Below are 23876 nucleotides of genomic sequence, written 5' to 3'. Positions count from 1 at the left end.
GCTTTCCTTGTTATCAGTGTTAATTCCTAAATGACCGACAAGCTGGCGATATAGATTGGTCAATATCAGTTACCCTGGTTGTCTATGCTGTTTGATTAGCATCATTTAAATTTAAGACCGATCATGCACCAAAGTTTTTGTGGTAAATATTGTAAGACAAATTAATGATGTGATATTATTCAATATTCTATAATCTGTAGCTTTATGTATAACATGAAAACCTCCATGAAGGCTAAAGCTAGTACAACCTTGGCATTTGTTTATGAATATTGGATGGACAATGACTTTACTTCTTATTGTAATGACATTTTTTTCCACGTTCAATACATTTTATTTACCTCGTGAATAGGTGTGAGTGGGTCGAGTGCATCCCGCTCTACACCGTACAGAGTTTACAAGCAATATATGCATATTACAACACATCATATACAATTGTTACCATCAATAGCTTTTATATGGCAATATATAACAACATTTGCTAAAGAAATATTGACAATATTACAAAATTGATGTTTGCAACAAATGGAATCAATAAAAAACACACCCACAATCACTTTAATTGCTAATAACATTATCAACATTTAATGTCACTGGTCCTGATTAATATTGAAATCACAGCAATCTGTCAAATTAGAGCAACATGTTACGAGTGACAAAAAAGTGGTCCAGATAGATATCTTGCCTGATTGTTTTCACTTAATTGACTTATCTAGAGTGTCACTTGTCTTTATCAGCCTCCTATCTCTTCAGGCAAACGCTGGGCTTTGATTGCAATCAGCGGTAATCATCAGTAAACACATGATGATGATTGCATTAATATTTGTTTTATTTCCATGCAGCTAGGGAGGGGTGAGAGGGGATTAGCTTCTCCCACTGAACATGCTGATCAAAGTTTCTCATAATTTTGAACAAATGTTGTCACCTTTTGGGAAATAACTTTGATAATTTTCATGTTGAAGCTTTTATTGACCTTTTTGCTATCATAAACAGAGCATTATCTGTGCATTATCAGAGTTAAAAACAAGAATATGAAATACAGTAACAACTTTTTGGATGCACACATGCCATAATTGAAAAGCCCACATAGAACTTAGCATGCATCTTTATTATAATATAATTCCCAGCTTGTCAAGAGGGTAAGATGATCATCGGTAGAAAATAGTTACGGCAATCCATAAACCAATTTACTTATGCAAATTGTTTTAACGACTGTATGCATTTTTTATTGGCTGACAATCACCTAAGCATTGAGTATAATGAATATGAAATCATGAATATTTATGTTTGTGTTGAAGAATTCACTTTCAGAATTGTCTGAATTTCATGTATGTTACTTTCCGTATGAGGTATAGTTATGGACAAAATAATCTGTTTGGTAAAATACAGATTATACTTAAATAAAATGCAAGGAACTTGAACGTCATTATAATTGCAAGATAATAATAATCAACACAAGGCATAGTTCTAAAAATTAAAATAAGAAAAAGTTATTTTAATTTTTTTTTCAGAAATAATCAGCAAAAACATTATGAGGAGTGACTAACAGTCCAATGTTCTTTGACACATGCATTCCTTGGGCCAAGTCATGTCATTGCTAGCACAGATTCAGTGATAGTGACTGGTGTAGAGATCATAATCTGTCCCAGTGAGTCTGGGTGGATCTCAACGCAACATGGCATTCATTGGTTCTCCATTGTAGTAGATAGGATCTGGCCACTTGTTAACCAACATAGATAGCGGTCTTGCCTGGGTTTATTAAATCATTGCTGACAATTAGGGTTTCATTTAGTTACATGCACAGTCAGTGACTTATTCATGGGACATTGTGAAACCAGTATCATTAATCGGACACTTTTGGATTAAATAATTGACAAAAAAGGTAATGATATTTCATCTCATTAACATATAAGATAATGTAAGTATTAAACATGTATTGGTTTTTAGTACCAATTTTGATTTAATATTTACCAATATGGATGAAACTTCATTAAAACCATAATTGTTTTTTCCTGGTATTAAAAAGCATCAAGGCAATTATATTTCCTTAAGATATGCTTAATATCTAAAGCCTCAATAACAAGTCCTGCTTTTAGAATTGAGGTTTCATAAATATGATGAACAAAAAATATCAACACTGTTCTTTGATACTGATTGACGTTCCACATAAGGCATATCATCACATAGCAAGAACTATTTGGTTTGTGAATCCGTGTGATAGGGCAGGTTTTTTGATGGGTCATACAGGGATATAAACGTAAACTACTCAAGTCATGGTGTAGTTTTATTGATGAACATGGTTTTAAATCCCATAGTCTCTTATATCAATTTTGATATGATTAATTTTTACTATCAATATGCCAGGACCCCTTACTGAGATATGCATGATTTTTGTTTTTCATTCCCTCGGCTTAGGGAAATAATAAAAAAGTAAAGGTTGGTAAACAGGTGATCAGCTATTGAAGTGATAAAAGTGATAAATATTTAAAAAAGATATAAAGTTTTGTAAAATTATCATGTTTTTTTCCCCTCAATTTATTCCATAGAAAATTTATAAGAATCATACACATATAACAAAAGTGTATTTCATTAATGTCCCTTCATGCACATGTATGATTATAACATCATTATTAAATTATAAAATTATTTTAGTATTAAATAGAGCCAAAATTAAAGGGCATCAAGACAATACCAAGCAGAATGTCACACGCCGGTCATTTACGAAACACACAAAGGAAGCACACATATTTGTTCAAATTTTAGTGGAATTTAACCTTTCATTATTGTCTTATCGTGCCATCTTTTCTGTGCACCATGCCCAGGGAGATTTCCATCAATGCTTTTAACTTTACTGGTTTATGCATTTTATTGCTCCATAATAAAGCCTAGGGTACTGGTTAATGAAATGGATCTCTGTCTGTTTGTAAATTATTCATTTTAATTGCTGATTCAATAAAGCGCTGACATTTACCAGTGTCCACAGATCCCATCAAGGTCTGAGCGCAATGTCATGTTCATCCTTCCAACTGCCTGTGATGCCATCTTTCTGGGATGTCCTGTTTTTCCACAAATGTTGCACATGTCACTAGGTAACATGTTGACAAGTGACAGCATTGATTGCATCAAAGAAGATTGTCATCATTTAAAGTGACACAACACGTATCATTAATATTGATGATTCATTATTACACATGTACAAATACAGGGGATAGTAATACACAACTGGATTGTTTTATTTATAAATTTAATAGGCATTTTATTAATACTCAATCTTTTGTGTGTAAATTTTGAATGTTTGTATTTTTTAATTTTACTCGTTCATTACAAGGTATTTTGTTCTATATCAGTCACATTGGGAGTGTTACAATTGAATTGACACCAAATATGAATTCTTCCTCTACCTGTATCACTTATCACTTGCTTGCAAAATAAATTAAACAAAACCTTTCAATATGTTGCAGATTTGAATTGCAGAATTAGCAAAGCATTCTTGATTCTAGTGTCAGCATTCTTAAGTGTTTATTTAACATGATAAAATATTAATCTTGCAGTTTGATTGTTGCTTTAGTTCTTTGGATGTAAAAGTATTTTCATTTTGTTGAGTAATCTCTTATCACATAAATTAGTTTGTGAAAATCTATGGATGAGAAATGATTTGTGAGATTTGTAAGATAACTGAAGGATAAACATTAAAGAATTCAATTATCCAAGGACTGTAACTGCTTGATAAATGATTTTAAGAACCGGTTTTCTTTGAAAAATGTTATGAACCTTTTCACCCAGTATCAGTGTTGTATTTGAAAAAATCAAAACAATTAGAAATCATTATCATCTATCATTTCTCATTTGATGTTTGTTAATCTGAAAATGAACCTTTACAATGACACCTTTGGGACCAGCATTTCTCTTTTTAGAGAAGATCTAATCAGGAATTGCTGCATACATTTGAATTCAGTATATTGTGTTATTATGATTATTTTTTCTTGAAATGTAGTGCATTTTATACAAACTGGACTCTAAACCTGATTTTGAATTGATATTTTCTTTGCTGCTGTTTTCGAGCAGTTGTCCCTATAACAAATATATTTTTTTGTTTCATTAAACAGACCTTCCAGAAATTTTTTTGCCATATGAAATAATAGCGAATTTTTTGCTTGAAGTCAATAATGCCAAAAAAGGATCTTAAGCTGCTAAAAATGCCCCCCCCCCCCGCTAAAAAGGAGAAAAGAAATGTGCTGATTGTGGACTGGTTCCCCATTCTAAATGCATTTGGAGTATTGGGTGAACAGTTATAATGTGCATGTATTATTTTAAACCTAATGACAAAACATTAAGAAAGGGCAAATAACTTTAAAAATAATGGGGCAAGAGTTATGTTTTTTGTGCACTGCAGATCTCCTCAATGAAATCTACCTACCTATTAAGTTTCAAGCACATGAATCTTTTAGTTTTAAAATAATTGCTCAGACAAAATTTATGTTACTAAAAAGAAAGGAATCATTCAAGGGCCATAACTCCAATATGCCTGGTGGCATATGGGTGGTGATTGAATAAGGTCTCCATTTTATGTTTCTTAACATTTTGGAAGGTATAGTGTTGATTCGACGATGAGTTGTCGAGTTAGAGAGGGGAACCAAAAAGTGCTGCATGACCCAGTTACATACTGACTGACTGAGTGACAAACAGTCAGAAACAATAAGCCTCCTACCCTTTGCAAAAAAATAAAAACCTGTCTAAGAAGAGTGTCACTCTGCTTTTCCAAACAGTTCAATATGAAAGCTAAGTGTGACAATAAAGTGCTACATTTGAATAGAAAGGCAAGTTTTTTCTATTAATGTCACCGATGCAGTTACTTGCATGTCATTCAAGTTGTATAATCACACAATTCGGTGTCGCTTTTAAGAAAACAAAGACAAAGAAATTATGCACATTAATTATGCATGTGCCAATACACAAATCATTAATAACCCATTAAAGGTTAGGGGCCCTTTGAAGTCAGCCATGTGACCTTGGAGCAGGTGTAAATAATGACAGGTCATGTGACAACATCAAACAGCCAGGTCATCTGTTTACACTTTGGTGTTTATATATCTATAATTACATAGGATATTGGTTAAGTGTAAGTCACAAATGGATGTACCCTTGGGGTATTAAACTTTGGTAATTTTTGCTGTCTTATTCAAAGAGTAATTTTGGGTAATACACACATATAAACAAATCTAAACCAAACACATGTAAAGGAACAAATTTATGTTTAATAAATAGCTATACTGCAATGAGAATTTAATAAGACAAATCAACTAATATGTTAAGTATTATTTCAAACATAATCAGCAGCTTTCTCTAAAACAAAAATACATGTGCATTATAATTATAGCTCCACATAATATATATTTCAAGACACACAATTTGATTGAACAAATACTGGTATTAATTCTATTATTTCTAATCTTGTCCATAGATATAAGTCCATTGATATCATGACTAATTCATGCCAACAAACAATAGCAGATTGAGAAACTGTCTCAAGGATTACTGAGTTGTCTACCCGATTATCCCCCTTGATTACATATAAAGACCAATTAATCCCTGCTTATCCTAGCCTATCCTTGCATGGTGCCAAAAAAGCTTTATTATTTCTACATTATACTTTAACTCCATGTTTCTGATATGAACTGATAAGAATCTTCATATAGTACATGTAGCAACACAGGTATTGTACTGTATTTTAAGATCTTTGGAATAATATTAATATGTTCTCTGTATAGAGAAGCACTATTATTACATTTATACATAATTTGTTAAAATCAGAATAAACATGATTAGCACACCAAATGAAATAAACATGATTTGTTCACAGAATAGTGAATACTGGAAATTAAGTGTTGCTGTTGTGCTGACATGTTAATAGACAGCATGAAGATAGCAATCTGGCACTTAAACCTCTTTTTCTGGTTGCTTAGTCAACACGAAAATATACTTGTCTATTTTCAGTGCGCACCATATCACTAACACCTTTTTTCGCATTCTTTTTGTTGACCCGCATTGAAACTTTCATACTTGGAACAATACTGAGCGATCAGAAAAGATAATAATCAGGTTTGGACAATCAAGCGTTAAATCATTAACAATTTGGTTAGTGAAAAAACAAAAAGGGTAGTAGTAAGGTCATCAAAAAGCCTGAAGTCATTGACTCTTAAGTGTGTGAGGGTTGAATTCAAACACCCGCAGAGAATTTATCAAAACTATCATGTTCATTGATTGTTCTTAATACAAAACAACCAAAGCATTTACATTTAAGTGATTATTACATAAATTACTAAATGACTTTATACAATGTTATTAAACTTTTTAATTAAAAAATTATTAAACTATAATACTTTGCTATTATGTTTCTTTAGATTGTTGTTGCCACAAAATGCCTTTTAAATAATTTTCACCTAGTTATTGCAACTGATTAGTATTAATTGAAACTTTTTGTCTGCAATGATAATAACAACATTAAATATTTTTTGTTATATTTAAGTACAGTTTATCCAGCAAAATTAAATACAGTTGGAAAGTCTGAAGGAAAAGTTTACAGAATGTTAGTATCTTATAATTTAAACATAGAGATTAGAAGATTTTAAAGACCTTGGTAGCAAATGTAAATCATTGCATTTTTGGGTTGTTTCAAATCTTCTCATTATTTCATAATTATCACTTTTGTCATGGCCATAATTTGTTTACACAGGGTAAATGAGAAGTGTTATTCATGCTTGCGACTTTAAAAGATTTAAGAACTAGTCCTTGATGACGAATGAAATTTAATGCCTGGTCATAAAAAAAGGTTGCCATTGCTAAAAAAACTTTTTAGCACACAGTATAGCTTCTGACCATTCTGCACAAGAGTGCCTGCTGGTCTGGATCTATGTTTGGCGCACATGACATGAGACACATTTTCGCAAGTCACGCATCATTTCAGCCAAGTTTTGACCATGCATAATAACATAAAAAAAATTATGAAAATTGATAAATTTATAGTCCCTAAAATTTAGTACATAGCAACCAGACTGTAAGCAGATGGGCAACAGTCAACCTATGCAATACTTCACTATTGGCAAAAATTGGGATGCTTTAAAAAGTTTTATAAGAAAGAACTTGAATGATTTCTTTGACGTTAAGTGCCCTTTGTTGCTGTTATTCCTCATGTTATAGCTTTTCTGGTAAAATATAAAGTATGATCTGGGTGACATACGGGCCCTAATCTATGACCCAACTGACATATTATAAAGCTTTCTCTCCAGTGCATAGTTTTGTGTTGTGCATGACTACAAGTATAATATTACATTTGTGTCAATGTTTCTGCTATGTACCATAGATGTTCAAACGCTTAATTAATGTCATTTTATTTTCAAATTATTATATATTAAATTAATGGTAAATAGATCTTGAAAAAGAAGATACACTATGTTCCCATGCATATTTGCAGGATCAAACAAATTCCGATGGTTTAGAGCCGCTGGGTGGACTTGCTTGGAATTAGGGAGAGATAATTGTATTACAAGTTCAAACATCTCTACAACAAGAGGCTTAATAGGAAATTAATTGTAATATAAGTGAATTCATCAAACTGGTGTTGAAAGGAATGATCTGTTGTTACCTTTCATTTCTAATTCATAAGAATAAATAATCACATAATAAACCTGTTTGGATTGAGATAAAGATGTATTGTGTGAAAATTGACGAGAAAGCGCAATAATATAACACCAATTCTGATGGACAAATCTGGCTGTTTTAGCACTTCTGGATTGTTGTTCTTTAATGTCTGGCCCCAATAAAGGGACAGAGGTGTGACAAGGTGGTCAATGGGGATTTCACAGCAGAGTGTGAAGTTTTCATTGCAAAGTCTATATGGGGTCTTGGTGCTTGTATAAGAACTGAATGGATGGAATGCCTGGAGGTGTACAGAAGTCAAATAGTGGTTGGAAGCTGGGGTATATCTAGGGATTAAAGTCGTTTCCTCCTTATTTGCAAAATACACAACCACTTGGGAAGTGATTAAATTGTGTCCCAAAGGATATGGCCAATGTCAGAAGACTTATATTTTAACTTTAAAGGTATTTGTGAGATTTTATTATTATTATTCCTTTTTTTTATTTTAAGAAGGAAAATTTATTTTGATCAAATTGCAGCAGTGCATGTATCAACAAATTAACCAAAATACTTATTTTCTCTTCAACATATTTATTTTAAATTCTAAATATTTTTGTGTACTTTTTTAGGTTTGCAATGTTAATTACAAATCCTTAGGTTTACTTATAGAGAATATACATACTTCACACAAAATGTATTTGAGTTAAATGGTTTTAAATAGTATCTTTTAAATTGTGACACTGCATATATTAAAGTACCGTAAATTTGCGGCCATAAGTCGACCTAAAAACGCTCCCAAAATTGACTTTAAAAGTCAACTCGACTTATGGATGAGGTACTAAATAAAAATTAAAAACAACATATTTCTGTGCCGTTTTTTTTTTAAGTAATAAATCTCCGAAGCGGAGGAATGATGACTGTTTACGGTAAGGCCGACTCGTCTTTTACTTAAATGTCCGCCGATAACAAAATACTGCATGTTTACATTGGCTTTTAATTCATTAATCTTCGTAATAAGTGCAGATAAAAACATGTAAAAATAACTTCGAAAATATTAAACATTTGTGACGTACGGTAAAGTGGCGAAAATTATACATATAGCAATTTGTCTATTGATACATCGTCCGTTGTCTGCTAAGAACTGCTGACACTTGTACCCATTTAAAGTTAATCCGTGTAAATACAAACTGTCAACAGGTGCAGATGTCTTCATGCCACCAATTATCGCTTCTCGGCCTTTTGACTAAGATCAAAGCGTAAAGTGTAGCGTTGGCATCCTTTTGATCATTTGTCTTTATTGCGTCACGCCTAAAATAGTTATCCGTTAATGATATGCACAACGGTTCTGCTACAAACTACTTCTGACCAATCAAAAATAATTACTCTATCGTTGGATACGCCTTTAACCAATCGCTATTGTTCAACTTCACATGGTATATTTTTTGATTGGATGAAGGTGTGGTTTCGTTGATTTATTCATAACTGTCCCACAATTTATGCATAATCGTTTCGTAAATAAATAGATCTTATCTGATTGAAGATTTCATTCATTGTTTGATTATAATAATATTACGCACTCACCCTGGATTATTAAAAAGTGTAATTGGACATATTAAATACACAATTACTTTCGATTAGCTGCTTAGTATTATTACAGGGTAGATAAGACGTTTTTCCAGAATGCAGAAAATATTCCTCGGGTATCTCGTGATTTACGAATATGTATAACAGTCGAATAGCGAGCGATGCGAGTGTTGGTAAATTCACGTGTTTCATGCATAATGGCGGAAGTGTTTTTGATTATTTGAGAGCAAGTTACAATTATTTTGACCATATAATGAATTTTTGCGTTCAAGATTTTCACGAATTTTTACATCAATAGCACTAACATTTGAATACAAATATATCTGCTCATAAAATAAACGCTGAAAGTTATTGCGTTAAATTTAATTTTGATTTGTGAAATATATATTAAGTTCGAAATAATCAATGATATGTTATTATGATTTTGAACAATAAAAAATATTTTTCGTGATAATAAATAATTGAAACGTTGAAGGTTCGTTTTTAATATATTCTTATTATTAATATCCCAAAAAATGTCAACTGCCAGTGCAAAAGCCCTCAGAACCATGACTAAAACGTCACTTAAACATGTCTGAGATATTGAGGAAATTTACCCCCCGACTTATGGCAGAGTCAAGGCAAAAAACCAAGTTTTTCTAGCCACATTATACCCCTCGACTTATGGCCGAGGTAGACTTATGGCCGCGAATGTACGGTAATGTAATGCAAACAGCATGGCTGGTTTAACTTATAAGCACTGGAAAGATGTGCATTTTAAGTAATTCATTGCTTCATGGTCAGATATTTAATTTGATTAAATTAACTTGTGGCCAAGTGTTTTTGTGTCGGAATGTGGGAATGTTAGATTTGAAATTTTAAAAGAGACAATCTCTAGTAAAGTATTACCCGGTAGTATTGTTGACTGTCACAGCTCTGTTGACTGTCCATCATTTGAAGAAACTCTTGGTGCATGAGTATGCATATTAATGTACTGTCAATCACTTTTGATTATTATTTGTAAATGGAGGGCAAGTCGGTCATTTTTGATTATTATTCGTAAACAGAGGGTAGGTCAGGGAATCCTATGATGTTGGTCAGACATTATTTGAGTTGTGTATTGTAAAGAAAGTACTCAAATATTAGCTTGACCCCAGAAAACAGGATGATGAGATTATGTTGCAACACAAGTAGGTTTACTTTGAAGGGAGAAACCAATGCATTTGTTCTACTGATTATTACTTCATTTATATGTTGTTAGTTGTTGTTGTTTTAAAAGACGAGACAGTATTATTTTAAATATTAGATTAAAATTGAAATAAAATAGTCAAATATTAATGAATGATAGTAAAATTATAAACTTATCAAAAATACACAAAACACATATACTATTATACAATCAACAGTAATAGTAAGTGAATCCATATTTTTTATAAATTATTAAACTTAAACAAACAAAGTCTGTTTAGAAGTTAATTATTAATGGTCGCAATATCAAATGTAACAAGCATACACATTGATATAAACTTTTGTTTGCAGAATTAAATAAACCCTATTTCTTGCCCTCACAGGAAGTGGGAGTGGTAGTGCATTGTGGGTAGAAAGTGACCGTCTGCTAATGACAGGGTGGTGGCTGGGGATAAATTATCGCTTTCAATATGATAAATTGACTGAAGTCTTCCAATTAAGAACTCAATGTGAACTGGACATTGATTTATGACAGAATTCCAACTTGTTAGCATAGTCATATATAAAACTTGACTGACAAAGGGGCAAATATAATAGCATCATTTATAAATATGCTGTAGATTATTAATTACAGAAGAATTTTAAGAATAGAGAATAAATAAGAAGTAAAGGTACCAAAATGTTTAAGAAACTGACTGTCATAGATGAAATTGTTTAAGATTGTCATTTATGGTTACAGTGTACTAATGATATTATGTCAATTATAAATGTGATGACGGGCAGATAAAAATGGAGTGTTAAATGCAAAATGACAGGCTTTAGGGAAAGATTTGAATTACAATAATTATGTTGTCAACCACTGTTGTACAAGTTATACCGATTAAGTAACCTGTTTACAAAGCATAATGACTTGCTGGTAGACTGTTTTTGTGGAAGTCTGTGTTTTTGACATTTGTAAACACAAATCAGCATCAACATCAGCAGAGTGGTGTGTAACCTATAATCATATTGACTGGTATTTGAATGTTGGTTTTAGATCCAGACAGTCTCCAGCAAAAGGTTAATTCAGTAAACATGGTAATTATTAAGGCCAAACACCAAGTGTAGACAAACTTATTTGAAATTGACAGAAAATTTAGAATTACGCTCATCTTTTTATAATTCTCATAGGACAAAGTTCCACTTCTGTACAAGCGGAAACAAATAATCAAACACAAGAAATTTACTAGCCTTTTTAAAGTTGTTAAACAATTATTTGACATGGGTTCATATCAACACTTAAAAGGACAGAAGCGTGACATATCAATACCCTGTAGAGCTTTTGATTTAAAGCTTGGTTTCTTTCATCCCATTTTTCGGTGATTTTAAAAGTACACAATTAATCCATTCTTTTTTATTTCTATGCAGTTAAAATCAACATGATTGTCCAAATTAGTTATTTTGAAGGCCATCTTATTACTATATTCATGTTTTTTTAATTTAAAAGAAATCCTTTTATATTTGATGGATGCTTTATTTTTGGATGCCAATTTTAATGAATAAAACATTTGTTGTAAATACTACCCATTTTCATAATCAGTAGTTATATTTGAGTGGTCTGTTAGGCTTATGTTTCTCGTAGGAATTTCTCTCCTGCAAGTGATTATTAAGTTTCTTTATTCCAATAAATATTCATAAAACAAAACAATTTAAGATCTTATTATGAAATAATACTTCAGAATAATGCATAATGGGTACAATCTACAGTTTGCATGCCAACAATTATGATCCTTGTAAGGAGCTGCCATGTCCGCTATAAAGTCATGCAAGGTCAGTATAGGTCCTTAAACAGACTGCACAAATGCGCAGGCTGGTCAGAAGCTAGGCTTTCCAAATGTGGCATAAATACCCATTTTCTCATGAAGCGGCTCACATATTAATGCTGACCTCTGAAATTCTTGTTGGTTGAAGTGAAACTGGGGTGGGTTGGTGCTTTATTTGTGGTATAATGTAAGTTTATGTTCGCAGGTACATCTTGAAACAACTAACCATAAGATTAACTCTTTCAGTGCTAGAACCGAATTTTGAAGGCCTTTGTAAACAGTTTGGATCAAGATCAGACGCCACAAAACGTGGCTTCTGATCAGTATCCAAACTTCTATTGTTATAGTATTCTTCGGAAAAAATCGAAGAAAATGCTAAAGCCAAATTTAAGAAATTCAGCAGACGACATTTTAGCAGACAACAATTTTCCCAGCATGCAAAGGGTTAATAAATCTTGAGTTCCCATGTGAAACACATGCAGTAGCAATTAGTCCAACATCAGGTGCACGGTGTTAATCAAGATTTACATGAACAATATTTTGACCAAATGTTAATCCATTGTAATACAGATGTCCAGCATGTCAACTGAACTTCAAACACTTACCATGCCATGATTTTATTATCTAGGACCTGTCACCATTCTCTAGGAGGGATAGTCCGATTTTAATCCTCGTCAGATTTGTGGATTCTTGATTTAGGTCCTCAAGAGGCTGTTCCTGTACTTGAGTTGATCCCCAAACATCCCTTGATGACCATTTATCAGCGATTTTACTGTCGTTTTAGAGCCCACAGATAAAAGCTGTTGTGCCCACTATATAGGTGTGAAATCGTCCCATCTTGAAAGTTTATTGGTAGCATATTTTACTTGGACTTGAGTGAGACAGGTTATGTGTCCAGACAGATGATAAAACTGGAATTAAATTGCGGTTGTATTTTAGGATCAGGTGTTCATATCGCCTATATATTTCACTTTCCTGCTCAATACATGACTCACTCTTTTTTGTTTTGCAAGAGGAAATAATTTTTTGTAAATTTACATAAATATGTTTGAATCAGGAATAAGGCAAATAGCATTTCAGAAAAAAAAACAAAAAAACTTAATCATAAAAATTTGTTGCAAAATTATATAAGTTCAAGATGGCTATTTTCTTGAATGTTTTCAAAACAATATGTTGTGCAGTCCTGATTGCTTGGGCAGTTGACATGTTCTCAACTTTGTTTTAATCCTCCATACAGATTAAGGAAAAACCTCTTCTATCAAGAAAACAAATGCTAGTTTTCAATATTAACCATAGAATATAATCCTACGCGATAAAAATAACTCATTCGTCAAGATACCGGAGATGACAGTGTGACAATTTTACCTTAATCCAAAGAAACCTAATAAAACCACTTCAGGCTCGTCAAAAAGGGAGATAAGCCCATGTTCTTTTAGTTGTTACGGAAACATTACCATGTCCAAAACATTTTTTGCATTGACCTCGTGCTGTCCTCTTTAAGGAATTTTTTGTTACTTCGAAAAACTGCATGACTTCAAATATTCAGTTTTTATGTTGTGACACCTAAAACTTAAGCTTTAAAAGAAATTATTGCATTAGCAAATCGATTTTCACTTTAATATCGATAAAATAGGCTATAATGATTTCTTAGAATGTTAACGACCAACAAATAATAGCAAATTATGAAAATCAGCTGCATTGAAAGAGTGAATCTCAGGGACTAACTGCCCTTGAAATGGCCAATGGTGCAAATGGACTAATACTAGAGACCCGTGATACATTTAGGGAATGCACGTTATTTTCCTAATACGGCAATTATTTAATGGAGCCATCTCAAATATTGACATTGAGCCTCGTCCCGGAAAGCATATTAATTAATTGTCATTTATTCCTGCGTGCATGATCGAGATAACGCACTTCATCAGCACGAGTGTCTTAGACTGACCAGATCTGACCACAGCAAGAGTGACAGCAGATCATGTTTCGACTAATTTATCGCTTGTTTTGTGGACAGAAGAGGGTCAAAGCTACCACAATTCTGGTCATATGTTTGATTTTGTCTTGAGAACAATTCTTTTGGGGCAGTACACAATTAATGAAACTTCTTAGACTTCCATTCAGACTCCTTTCCCAGATTGCCAGGAATCCTAATGGCTGATTTGTAGATAAGAATGCCTCCATTTTGTTGGTCCCAATCTCAAATGTTGGAAATGGGAAAACAGAAAGGGTCATACAGGCAAACATAGAAAATGATTACCCCATACAGCTGTTAGCATAAAAATAAAACTGTTTATAAAACATTTTTCATAAAAATAATTATCATAAAAATGTCACACGTTTGAATAAATGGCATACAATAGATCTGCAGCATTAATATAATAAAACTGAACTTTAAATTACCTTAACTGGACATGGGTGACCAATAGTGAATCAATCATCTTCAACACGATTTCATATCCAAGTGGGATAAAAACGGTGACAAATCTACACAGTTTGCATGGCCAACATCGCTATGACAACCATTTTAAAGGAAATTATCCTATTTTCCACCTGAGTAGTGCAGTAAATCCTACCCACCTGTGACATTGTCGTGACCAGGAAAAGAATAATTCATATTTAATACGAGTGCATACATCTCTGTGCACCTTGCAGAATCATCCCAAAAATTGGATTTAAATACAATGTATCAGTGTTGAATGGTTCAGACAGTTGGTGTAGGCTATGCAGGGCTGGGCAGTTTCCTTTTTGGATGGTTGAACCGAACTTTGTTTTTGAACAAAACATTCCAAAGTCCAGACTTCTTTTTGAATTTCATATGGTGCTGTTAATAATTTATGAAAAGAAACTTTCTACAAAACTAAACTTCGGAAATGATGGTTTAAATTTCCTGCTATAATATGGACTAACATGTTTGAGCACATGGTAAAACTTAATATGCTGATTCATAGATTTTGGTTGGGTAAAAAAATGTTAATAGAGTAACTATTTCTTTTAAAGCTATAAATTGTATTATCATTTTCTTAACCAGCCTGTAAAAACAAACAAGAAATGGACATAAGCAATTCATTGCTGAATTACAAATGAGGGAATTTTTCAATCAACCTCACATGTTCTATCGAAAGTGCCGATTGGTAGAGTTATTAATGTATTTGTTCTTGTGAGCTGTGGTGGTTTAGCAAATATAGTCTTCTACAAGCGGCTGATATGGTATCACTCCTCTTTCTTTGCAGTAGCTGGATAAAGGAGATTAATTCGGATTTATTCAAAGTTAGGCTTGATTTTCTGTAATGCTTATTTAGCAGGGCAAAGTTTATTAAAAAAATACTTTCATTTTGTAATTTGTTTTTAATTCCTGTTTCCTTTTTTTCTGTTTAATGTTTTGTGTGTGACTTGTCATTGAAGTTAATACTAATACAGTTGGCATAACCATTTTATCAAACTGTCCTATAGTGAAAAAAAGAGTTAAGTTTATATTAGGAAAGGTGATTATTTGTTTATGACTTTCAAGCTTTTATTTCGCTTTGAATGAAAATTACGGGTTTAGTGAGTGATGATAAGGGAACGGGCTGTAATTTGATGTTGCAGAATTAATAGTAGGTCTATCTGTGACTTGATAGGTGGACAGTCAGTCCTTAGGCAGATTTTAAATTAGTCTCGTCCATTGACAATAGAGAACTCTCATTGGGATCTTGACCGCTTAAAAAGTGGGGGCCATGTATTGGTCCTGATGTAAAGAAAGCATTGGATCTTCTAAACTGGCCGACCAAAAAAGTTGTTACACCTTTTGTTAATATTTATACAAATGAAAATCCTTGAGGCAGTCTGATCTTTTGCAATGAAAACAGCGACAGGGTATAATAGATACTGGCTTCAGATAGTTGGATTTAATTAGCAATCGAACAAAAAAAATCTGGAGCGCTAGTGTGACAAGTGAAACGTACCCTGATGAACAGTAATTGGGCGAGCTCCCAGATATGTCAACTTTGGCTGATGGGCAGTAATTAGTATTGTCGGAGAGGTGTTATAGTCAGGATATCCAGTGACTGATGGACTGGACTGCAATCATTGGTCATTGACTGGACACTCAGAGGTGTTTTAAGCGGTCATAGATCTTACTATTATCCACTCTGGGGTGCTAATGATCTGCAACTGTGACTGGAATCTCAATAAAGAAAAAATATGAAAAAGGTCATGTAAATGGGCGTTTATCGTTTATAGTCAGTTGGAATACAAAAATCAACCATATTGTAAGTACAAAATTTTAATCAGTTATAATGTTGTATTATTATCTTAGAATTACAAAGAATAATTTATATTGTGATTTGTATTAATTAATTTATTTATTAAAGGCTTATTTATCAAAATTATTTTATTGATTATAATTATTTATTACTCATATTTTGACTCTTTTATTTAAACATTAATGTATTAATTTATTTTCTGTCATAGATCTTATTTTACTTTTTAACTCGGTCTTTTATTTCTAATTGAATTAAAAAAAACAGTCATGGTAGTTCACAATATTAGTGGTAACCATTTGACCGTTTAATTACAATGCCAATTAATTTATTATTGTTTGTGTAATTTGCTCGTCATAAAAATGCCTAACATATACAATCTGAATTGTTTTCATGTTTTCTGAAAATAAACGCCCAACAAATTAATATTAAGATATAATCAAGATGGTACATTATCGTGATGGGCTTCAGAAATTGTTAAAAACTATAACAGTTTGTGACAATAAAAATGTGACACTGGATCATTTTTATCTGATTGCTATTGTTTTTGAATCGTAAAAATAAAATGATCAATTAGATAAGAATTGAGTACCCTACGCTGCCCCCAGCAGTGGCCTTCCATCTGGGAAAAATGCAGTTTTTGACATTAGAAATTCACTCTGACAGATTGTTACATCAAAAACACATCTCTATAACAACAATTGACAATTACTGCTTGTACAATGTCAGGAAAAAATGTACAAAAAAAAATTCACTGTGAACTTTTTTGAATATCATTGTACAACTTAATCGCTAGTCTTCAAATACAGATGTTTGTGTTGTAATGGTAGCTGGGAATGATATTGATGATATTGAATATGTAAAGCTATTAAGATTAATTACAAATCTTAAGCAATAAGTGCTTTTGTATGATTGATATGTTTTGGTCTGGACTAAAGTTTTACTTGAAGATTGTGACTGTATAAACTGAATTATATTATCTGTGCTTCGGATTTTCTGTCACCATCTGTTACTTGGGCGAAGTGATTATAGGAAATTATCTGGAACAGAACAGGGAAACTGGTAATTTTAAATGCTTGATACTTTGTCACTGTTTATTTATTTATATTGTTTGTTATGATAAATATTATAGCTATACCCTACCATGCTTTCATAAATTATGTCTTAGCAAAAAATGCATTAGTTTTACATTTCTATATTTGTGATTACCAAATAACCTATCTGTGGTTTAAAATTAATATTTGATTTTAATTATTTCATATCATTTGTAAAAATGTGATGTAATTTATTAAAAAAGCAACATTTAATTAAATTATATAAAAAATTAAAGCAAATTAAAATGCAGACATAACTGAACTCATAAACTTATTACTGGTACATGTAGTAATATTTGTAATAAAATTAAATGCCTCAGTTAAAGCACTATTTGTGGTTAGTTATTAACCCTTTGCATGCTGGGAAATTTGTCGTCTGCTAAAATGTTGTCTGCTGCATTTCTAAAATTAGCATTTTCTTCGATTTTTTTTCAAAAAATACTATCAGAATAGCAAACAGTTTGGATCCTGATGAGACACCACGTTCTGTGGTGTCTCATCTGGATCCAAACTGTTTGCAAAGGCCTTCAAAATTCGGTTCCAGCACTGAAAGAGTTAAAACACATGCTACATAAAGAAACTCCAAGGCATGCTGTTAATTTAAAAGGTCTAACATAGTTATTAAGTTATTTTATTTCTTAAAATTACCTAGTATGTGGTTAAGTCTTTAACAAAGCATCTATCAGCTACGCACTCTATGGGGTAGTCATTAATTGCAAGCTTACTGATTAAAAAAAGTCAACATTTCAATAGCTTTAAAGAGTTTCAAATGGCTTTTCATAACATCAGTTTGCAATAATTTTTTATGATTACCTGGTATATTTGTTTCTACTGATGTCAGTATGATACTGACACTTTTATTAGTGTTTTTCCCCAAAGTTTGCATCCAGTTACAATAAAATACTGATGTATATATAATTTTTCACGTAAAATGTAAGTTAAATAGTAATGCTTTAAATGTACCTGATGCTAAGTTGTACTTGAAAGTAAAAAAAAATAATTTGCACTATCTATAGAAAAAATACATAAAATTCTCTTCCAATATCAACGACGAAGGTCAATGAATTTTCAAGACTATATCATCTGAGTCATATATTTCATATATTTGAGCTTGAATCCTATTTCTACAGTTTTTGTGTGACTTTATTTCATCTTTCACAGTTTTTAATCATGTTAAAGTTTGTCATTCGCTACAAAGTGGCCATAAAAAGCACTCTTCAAAACTCAAGTTATTTGAACGGTAAACCTTCTGGTTCAAACGAAAAAGGCAAGGCGTTGTATCTCTAGTTATGGTGGAAAATTTCAATATGGTCTCACATTTTCCTACTTGCCAATTTGTTTTGCATAAAATAATACTGAGCAACAAAGATGTAATAACCTTTTTTTATTGAAGATGTGCAAAAGTGTACAATAATTAAATTGGTTTCCATAGTGATATTAAAACATGAAATAAATTAACAATTATATATTTATAAATTCAATTTACAGTCACAGTTTTAATAAAAAAATAATTAATGAGCTGCAAATAAGAATTTAATATGGTGACAAATTACAGTAAAGCTACTGGGTTGCATTTTATAGCAGACTATTAAAAGTGGACTTGTCAGATCTTCATCCATAAATTGTGAATTGTTCAGTAGAAAGGTTTTTATGGGGAAAAGTGATACAAAATGTTGAAGATTTTGTTGAACATTCCATGTGCAGAGTGAAAGTTTTGTGATTTAGTGATGTCTTTTTGGTGTTTTTTAGTGTATAATCACAATGAATGGTTTTATTTAATTTGTTAAAAGAGTAAAATAATGAAATATAGTTCCTACTATATTGAAATCTGTTATTTAATTTGGTAAGAAAATATCAGCAATTAGTATAAATTTTGACAGGAAAAAATATAACATATCATATACTTCCATAAATCAAATTGAAATACACGAAATAGTACATGAATAGATAAGCATAAAAACAGATTAACTGCTTACAACACAACTGATCCCAGGATTATGTGTATCAGCGACAAACGCTAGCAATGATCCCAAAGACGGGGATGTGCAGGGTTATTGTTGTTGACCCTCTCATTGACCAATAAGCCATAGAAAAATATGGGATTTGTGGAATTAGCGTAATACTCTCTTAATCACCTTCTTAATCATTCACATTAATGTAATAGTTTTATGATTTAATTCAGGGCCTATTTCTTTGTCTCGTTGCAGGTTTAGACCAAGACAAAAACAAGCCTGAAAGCGAGGGATATCGTCACCACTAAGTAGAGCTGCTTTTTGGTTAATGCAATGAGAATTAAATGAGTTAATGTAAAGTGATAGTTGTCATAAAATGGATGTTGATCAGTGATCTTTGGTGGATTTAAAAAAAAAATAACTTTGATTGACTCATAATCAAAAAATGGATTACCACATGTATTTGTTTCTTATTGGTATATTAGTATTGGCTTGCAAAGGACAACCTGATGATCTAACGGTGAACTTTGAAGTTTTAGAGGAACGTGAACCTGTTGTGTACCTTGGAAACCTTGTTACAGAAGTGAAAAACCACTACAACACTAGCTTAGCAGGATATACTTTCCAAACTAACTCGGGTCCTGATTACTTCAGTCTTAAATCTAACGGCAATTTTACTGTTGTTAGGAGAATTGATAGAGAAAATCTGCACTGTGAACCAAAGGATTGTAAACTAATGGTCAATGCTATTTCGATTTCACCTGATAATTCTGATTTCAAACAAATCAAGATTTTTGTTATCATTTTGGATTTGAATGACAACTATCCAGTGTTTTCGCCAAGTAGCCACTCTCTGTCTATTCCGGAAGGAACAGCATATGGAAACCAGTACGAGCTCCCTTCTGTGGTGGATAAAGATTCGGGAAATAACTCTATTAGCCAAATCGTGATCGATCCTCCAAGTGAAAACTTTCGTGTAGAAAATCACAAGAATTTAGATGGATCTTATGCAATAAATCTTGTTATAAACCAAAGCCCTGATCGCGAAACTATGGATTCCTATTTGTTGATTGTCAAAGCCATTGACGGCGGGAATCCACCGAAAACTGGCACAATGCAGGTCCGTGTCAACATCACAGACATCAATGATAACAGACCTGTTTTTGAGCCAAATGCCTACAATGTTACAATCGATGAAACGATCTCTGTCAACTCTGATATTGTACGAGTGATTGCGTCAGATAGAGACATTGGAGAAAATGGGCGAATTGCATACAGAATTGTACAAACTGATCCAGCAACCATTGCTGACATAATCGCCATCCGGGAAGCATCTGGTGTGATCTTTCTGAACAAACCTTTAATCTCCCAACCTGGTCCCTTCAGTCTGTACGTTGAGGCAGAAGATCAAGGTGACCCACCGAAGAAAAGTTTGCAGTCGCGAGTGGTCATTAATGTTCGAGATGTTAATAACAATGCTCCAGAGATAAAGTCCATCAGCCCGGTCCCCGTGAGTGAAGATGCCAGACCAGGAGCTCTTGTGGCCTTGATCTATGTTCAGGATGCTGACACAGGCGTTAATGGAGAAGTTGTCTGCACATGTGAAAATCCCAATTTTACCATCAGGGAAGGCTTAAGGGACATGCTGACTAACTTATTTTCGTTTAGTGTACACGTGAATGCGGCGTTTGACAGGGAGCTCAGGGACCGGTACGAAGTTTTGATCAATTGCTCTGACAGAGGGGAAATACCATTGTTCACACATGCAAGTCTGAACGTTACAATATTAGATGTGAACGATAATGCCCCAAGATTTTCAGTGAAAAACATCTCAGTTGATGTCTTGGAAAACGTCAATGTAGGGGCAGTTTTGGTTAAAGTTTCTGCATCAGATCGGGATATTGGCCGGAATAGTTTTATATCATACAGCATTCAGGGCTTTTCAGACATGTTCTACACTGAGCCTGTTGAGGGTGGGTGTGTAATAAGGTCTCTACAACCTTTTGACAGAGAAATTAAGAACCTTTACGAATTTACAATAATTGCTTATGACAATGGGACGATCCGGCTGAACGATACAGCAACAGTCACAGTTTACATTCGAGATGTGAACGATAATGCTCCAAAATTCTCTGGCGACAGTTACGCTATGGCTGTCCTGGAAAATTTCAATATTAGCACAAGCATTGGTCAGGTGACGGCCTTAGACCGTGATTTGGCAGAGAACGGTAAAGTGTCGTATGTTATCCCATCTGAATACCCATCAGAAGAGTATCCATTTGCAGTACTTGACGACGGAACAGTCATCACAAAAGCAATTCTTGACCGGGAAACGAAGAACTTGTATAAGTTTGAAATTCTGGCTTCAGACCACGGCAATCCTCCCATTTCGACTAGAGTGCCAGTCATGGTTACAGTGAGAGACGTCAATGATAATGCACCTTTGATTGAAATTCCTGACCTCGTTAACAACTCCATTTCCATATCTGAAAACACTCAGATCAACACCATTATATACACAGTAATTGCAACGGATGCAGACGAGAATCAGGGCGGTGAGCTCATATACAGTTATGTGTCTGGAAACTCTGAAAACTTGTTTTACATTAATGCGAATAATGGAGAGATTTCATTGACTAGAAAGATCGCTTTAGGTGACCCAAAAGAGTTCAGTTTGATGATTTCTGTGAAAGATCGAGGGGTGCCTCCTATGGCGACGACAAGAATGCTTCATGTTTCATTTCATGCTCCAGAAGCTTCTGCAACAGGTGTTTCTACAGGATCAACTGGTACAAACATTATAATTGTCAGCGTCATCGCAGGTGTGACTTTGGTCCTTTCTGTGATAATTATCACCATCATATGCATTGTCAAAAGAAAAGATACCCAGAAGCGACTCTACAACGCCAAAGCATATGACGAACAAAAAATTATACCAGACGTTAGTCGGAGCAGTAATCGTTCAAATTCCTCCCGTGGCTCTCGTGACAAAATGCTCAACCCATCGGACATTTTGTACATGGAAAACCCAAATGGAAAGAAGTCCGTGAGTTTTTCGGTGGAGGGCGACCAGGACACTGGAATCTCCTTGGATACAAGTGGTCACATTGATCAGACGTCAACATTCAAAGGACAGTCAAACTATGGCAAGGTAAATAATGCTTACGATGTATTAAATCTATTTTTATACTTTTGAAAGATTGTTTAAGGATGGGAATACATGTATATCATTACCACAATTTTCTAACTTATATTTTAATGTCTTCACCTTTTTTGTTTCTTCTAGGTTTTATAATTTCTACATGTATACATTAAAAAAGTCATTTTATGAATATATTCATTTTCTACTCTTTAAAAACATTTATGTGATAAAAAATGACTAATTAAGGACTTATTCGAAAGATTTATGTGTTTGTAATAAAAATACTATTGTTGCAATACCTAATTCATTTTTTTAACTGGGCTTTCAGATCATAGACTAGATAACAAACATCTTCTTTATATTCGGGAGATAATATAGCTCCTTATTTGTTGAAAATTGATGCTACACATTTATACATTTGTCCACAGGCCTACTCTACCAAGTCACCAAATCCCCATACAGCTTGTCAGGGGATAATATGCATTAAGGCGATTGATAAATTATGGGCATGGCCATTTTGAAAATTATAATAAACAGTTGAAATTCTATATTTTATAAGATGGATGGCAGAAGAACTGTTCTAATTGCCTTCGGGTATAGCCGAGTGTTAAGGGGCAAAGTATTGTTTACTTTCCATTTATGAACCGTCGAGGAAAGTTGATGCCCCGGACGGATATATTCATATGTGGCATGGCTCTCAAGGTCATCTAAAGGTGACGACTGTGAATGTCAGCCAAAATCATCATCTGAAATTTTGGCCCTTTTTGACAATAAAATGTTAATTGATATACAGCTGAATTCAATGTGAAATCTGTTAAAGGCCCTTCTTTGGTGATATGTTTTTAAATAATGCATTTTGACACTTATGTTTATTCAGACAGCTGACATATTTGTGGATTTCAAAGATTTGTCCACATGTTCAAAATGAATGTATGGGCAGGGCATTGTAATGTTCAATTATTACTGCTATTGTGTAACTAAAAGTTTTTTTCTATATTGATTTATTTATTTCTGATGATAATAACTATAATGGTTGCATGTGGTTAGACTTACTAGCCATCTTTGAGAACTTTTGGGGAATTAAAAAAAATCACCATCATATTGAAAGGAAAATAAATTCAACAACCCTGAAAAATGGCACTCATGTGGATTTTAAGTTTAATTTGTTCGCATATTGTACCAAAATGTTTAAAGTACACAGCACACCTTTAAATATGTTCAAGTATCTGTCAACATCTTGAACTTGTTCAGATTTCATTTTGAAT

The 23876-nt window shown here is 33.0% G+C and overlaps 1 protein-coding gene across 6 annotated transcripts in view; it reads left to right on the top strand.

The window, feature by feature from the left end:
- The window catches only part of LOC127876533 (protocadherin gamma-B4-like), a 194205-nt gene that overhangs the window by 162259 nt on the left and 8070 nt on the right, over positions 1-23876 (top strand). For 4 of the 6 annotated variants that reach the window (XR_008047918.1, XM_052421826.1, XM_052421827.1 and 1 more), the window contains exon 3: positions 19725-22620. Coding sequence is in view for 5 of the 6 variants with exons in the window: in XM_052421826.1 (XP_052277786.1) it covers positions 19915-22620 (2706 nt within the window). In the remaining variant the exon portion in view is untranslated. Of the gene's footprint in view, positions 1-15410; positions 16433-17350; positions 17486-19724; positions 22621-23876 lie in introns of those variants that run through there. The other 2 variants (XM_052421825.1, XM_052421828.1) reach the window with 2 other exon arrangements.

Source organism: Dreissena polymorpha, chromosome 4 (assembly GCF_020536995.1).
Source record: "Dreissena polymorpha isolate Duluth1 chromosome 4, UMN_Dpol_1.0, whole genome shotgun sequence".
NCBI lineage: Eukaryota > Metazoa > Mollusca > Bivalvia > Myida > Dreissenidae > Dreissena > Dreissena polymorpha.
This window is presented reverse-complemented; position numbering and strand designations above follow the sequence as displayed.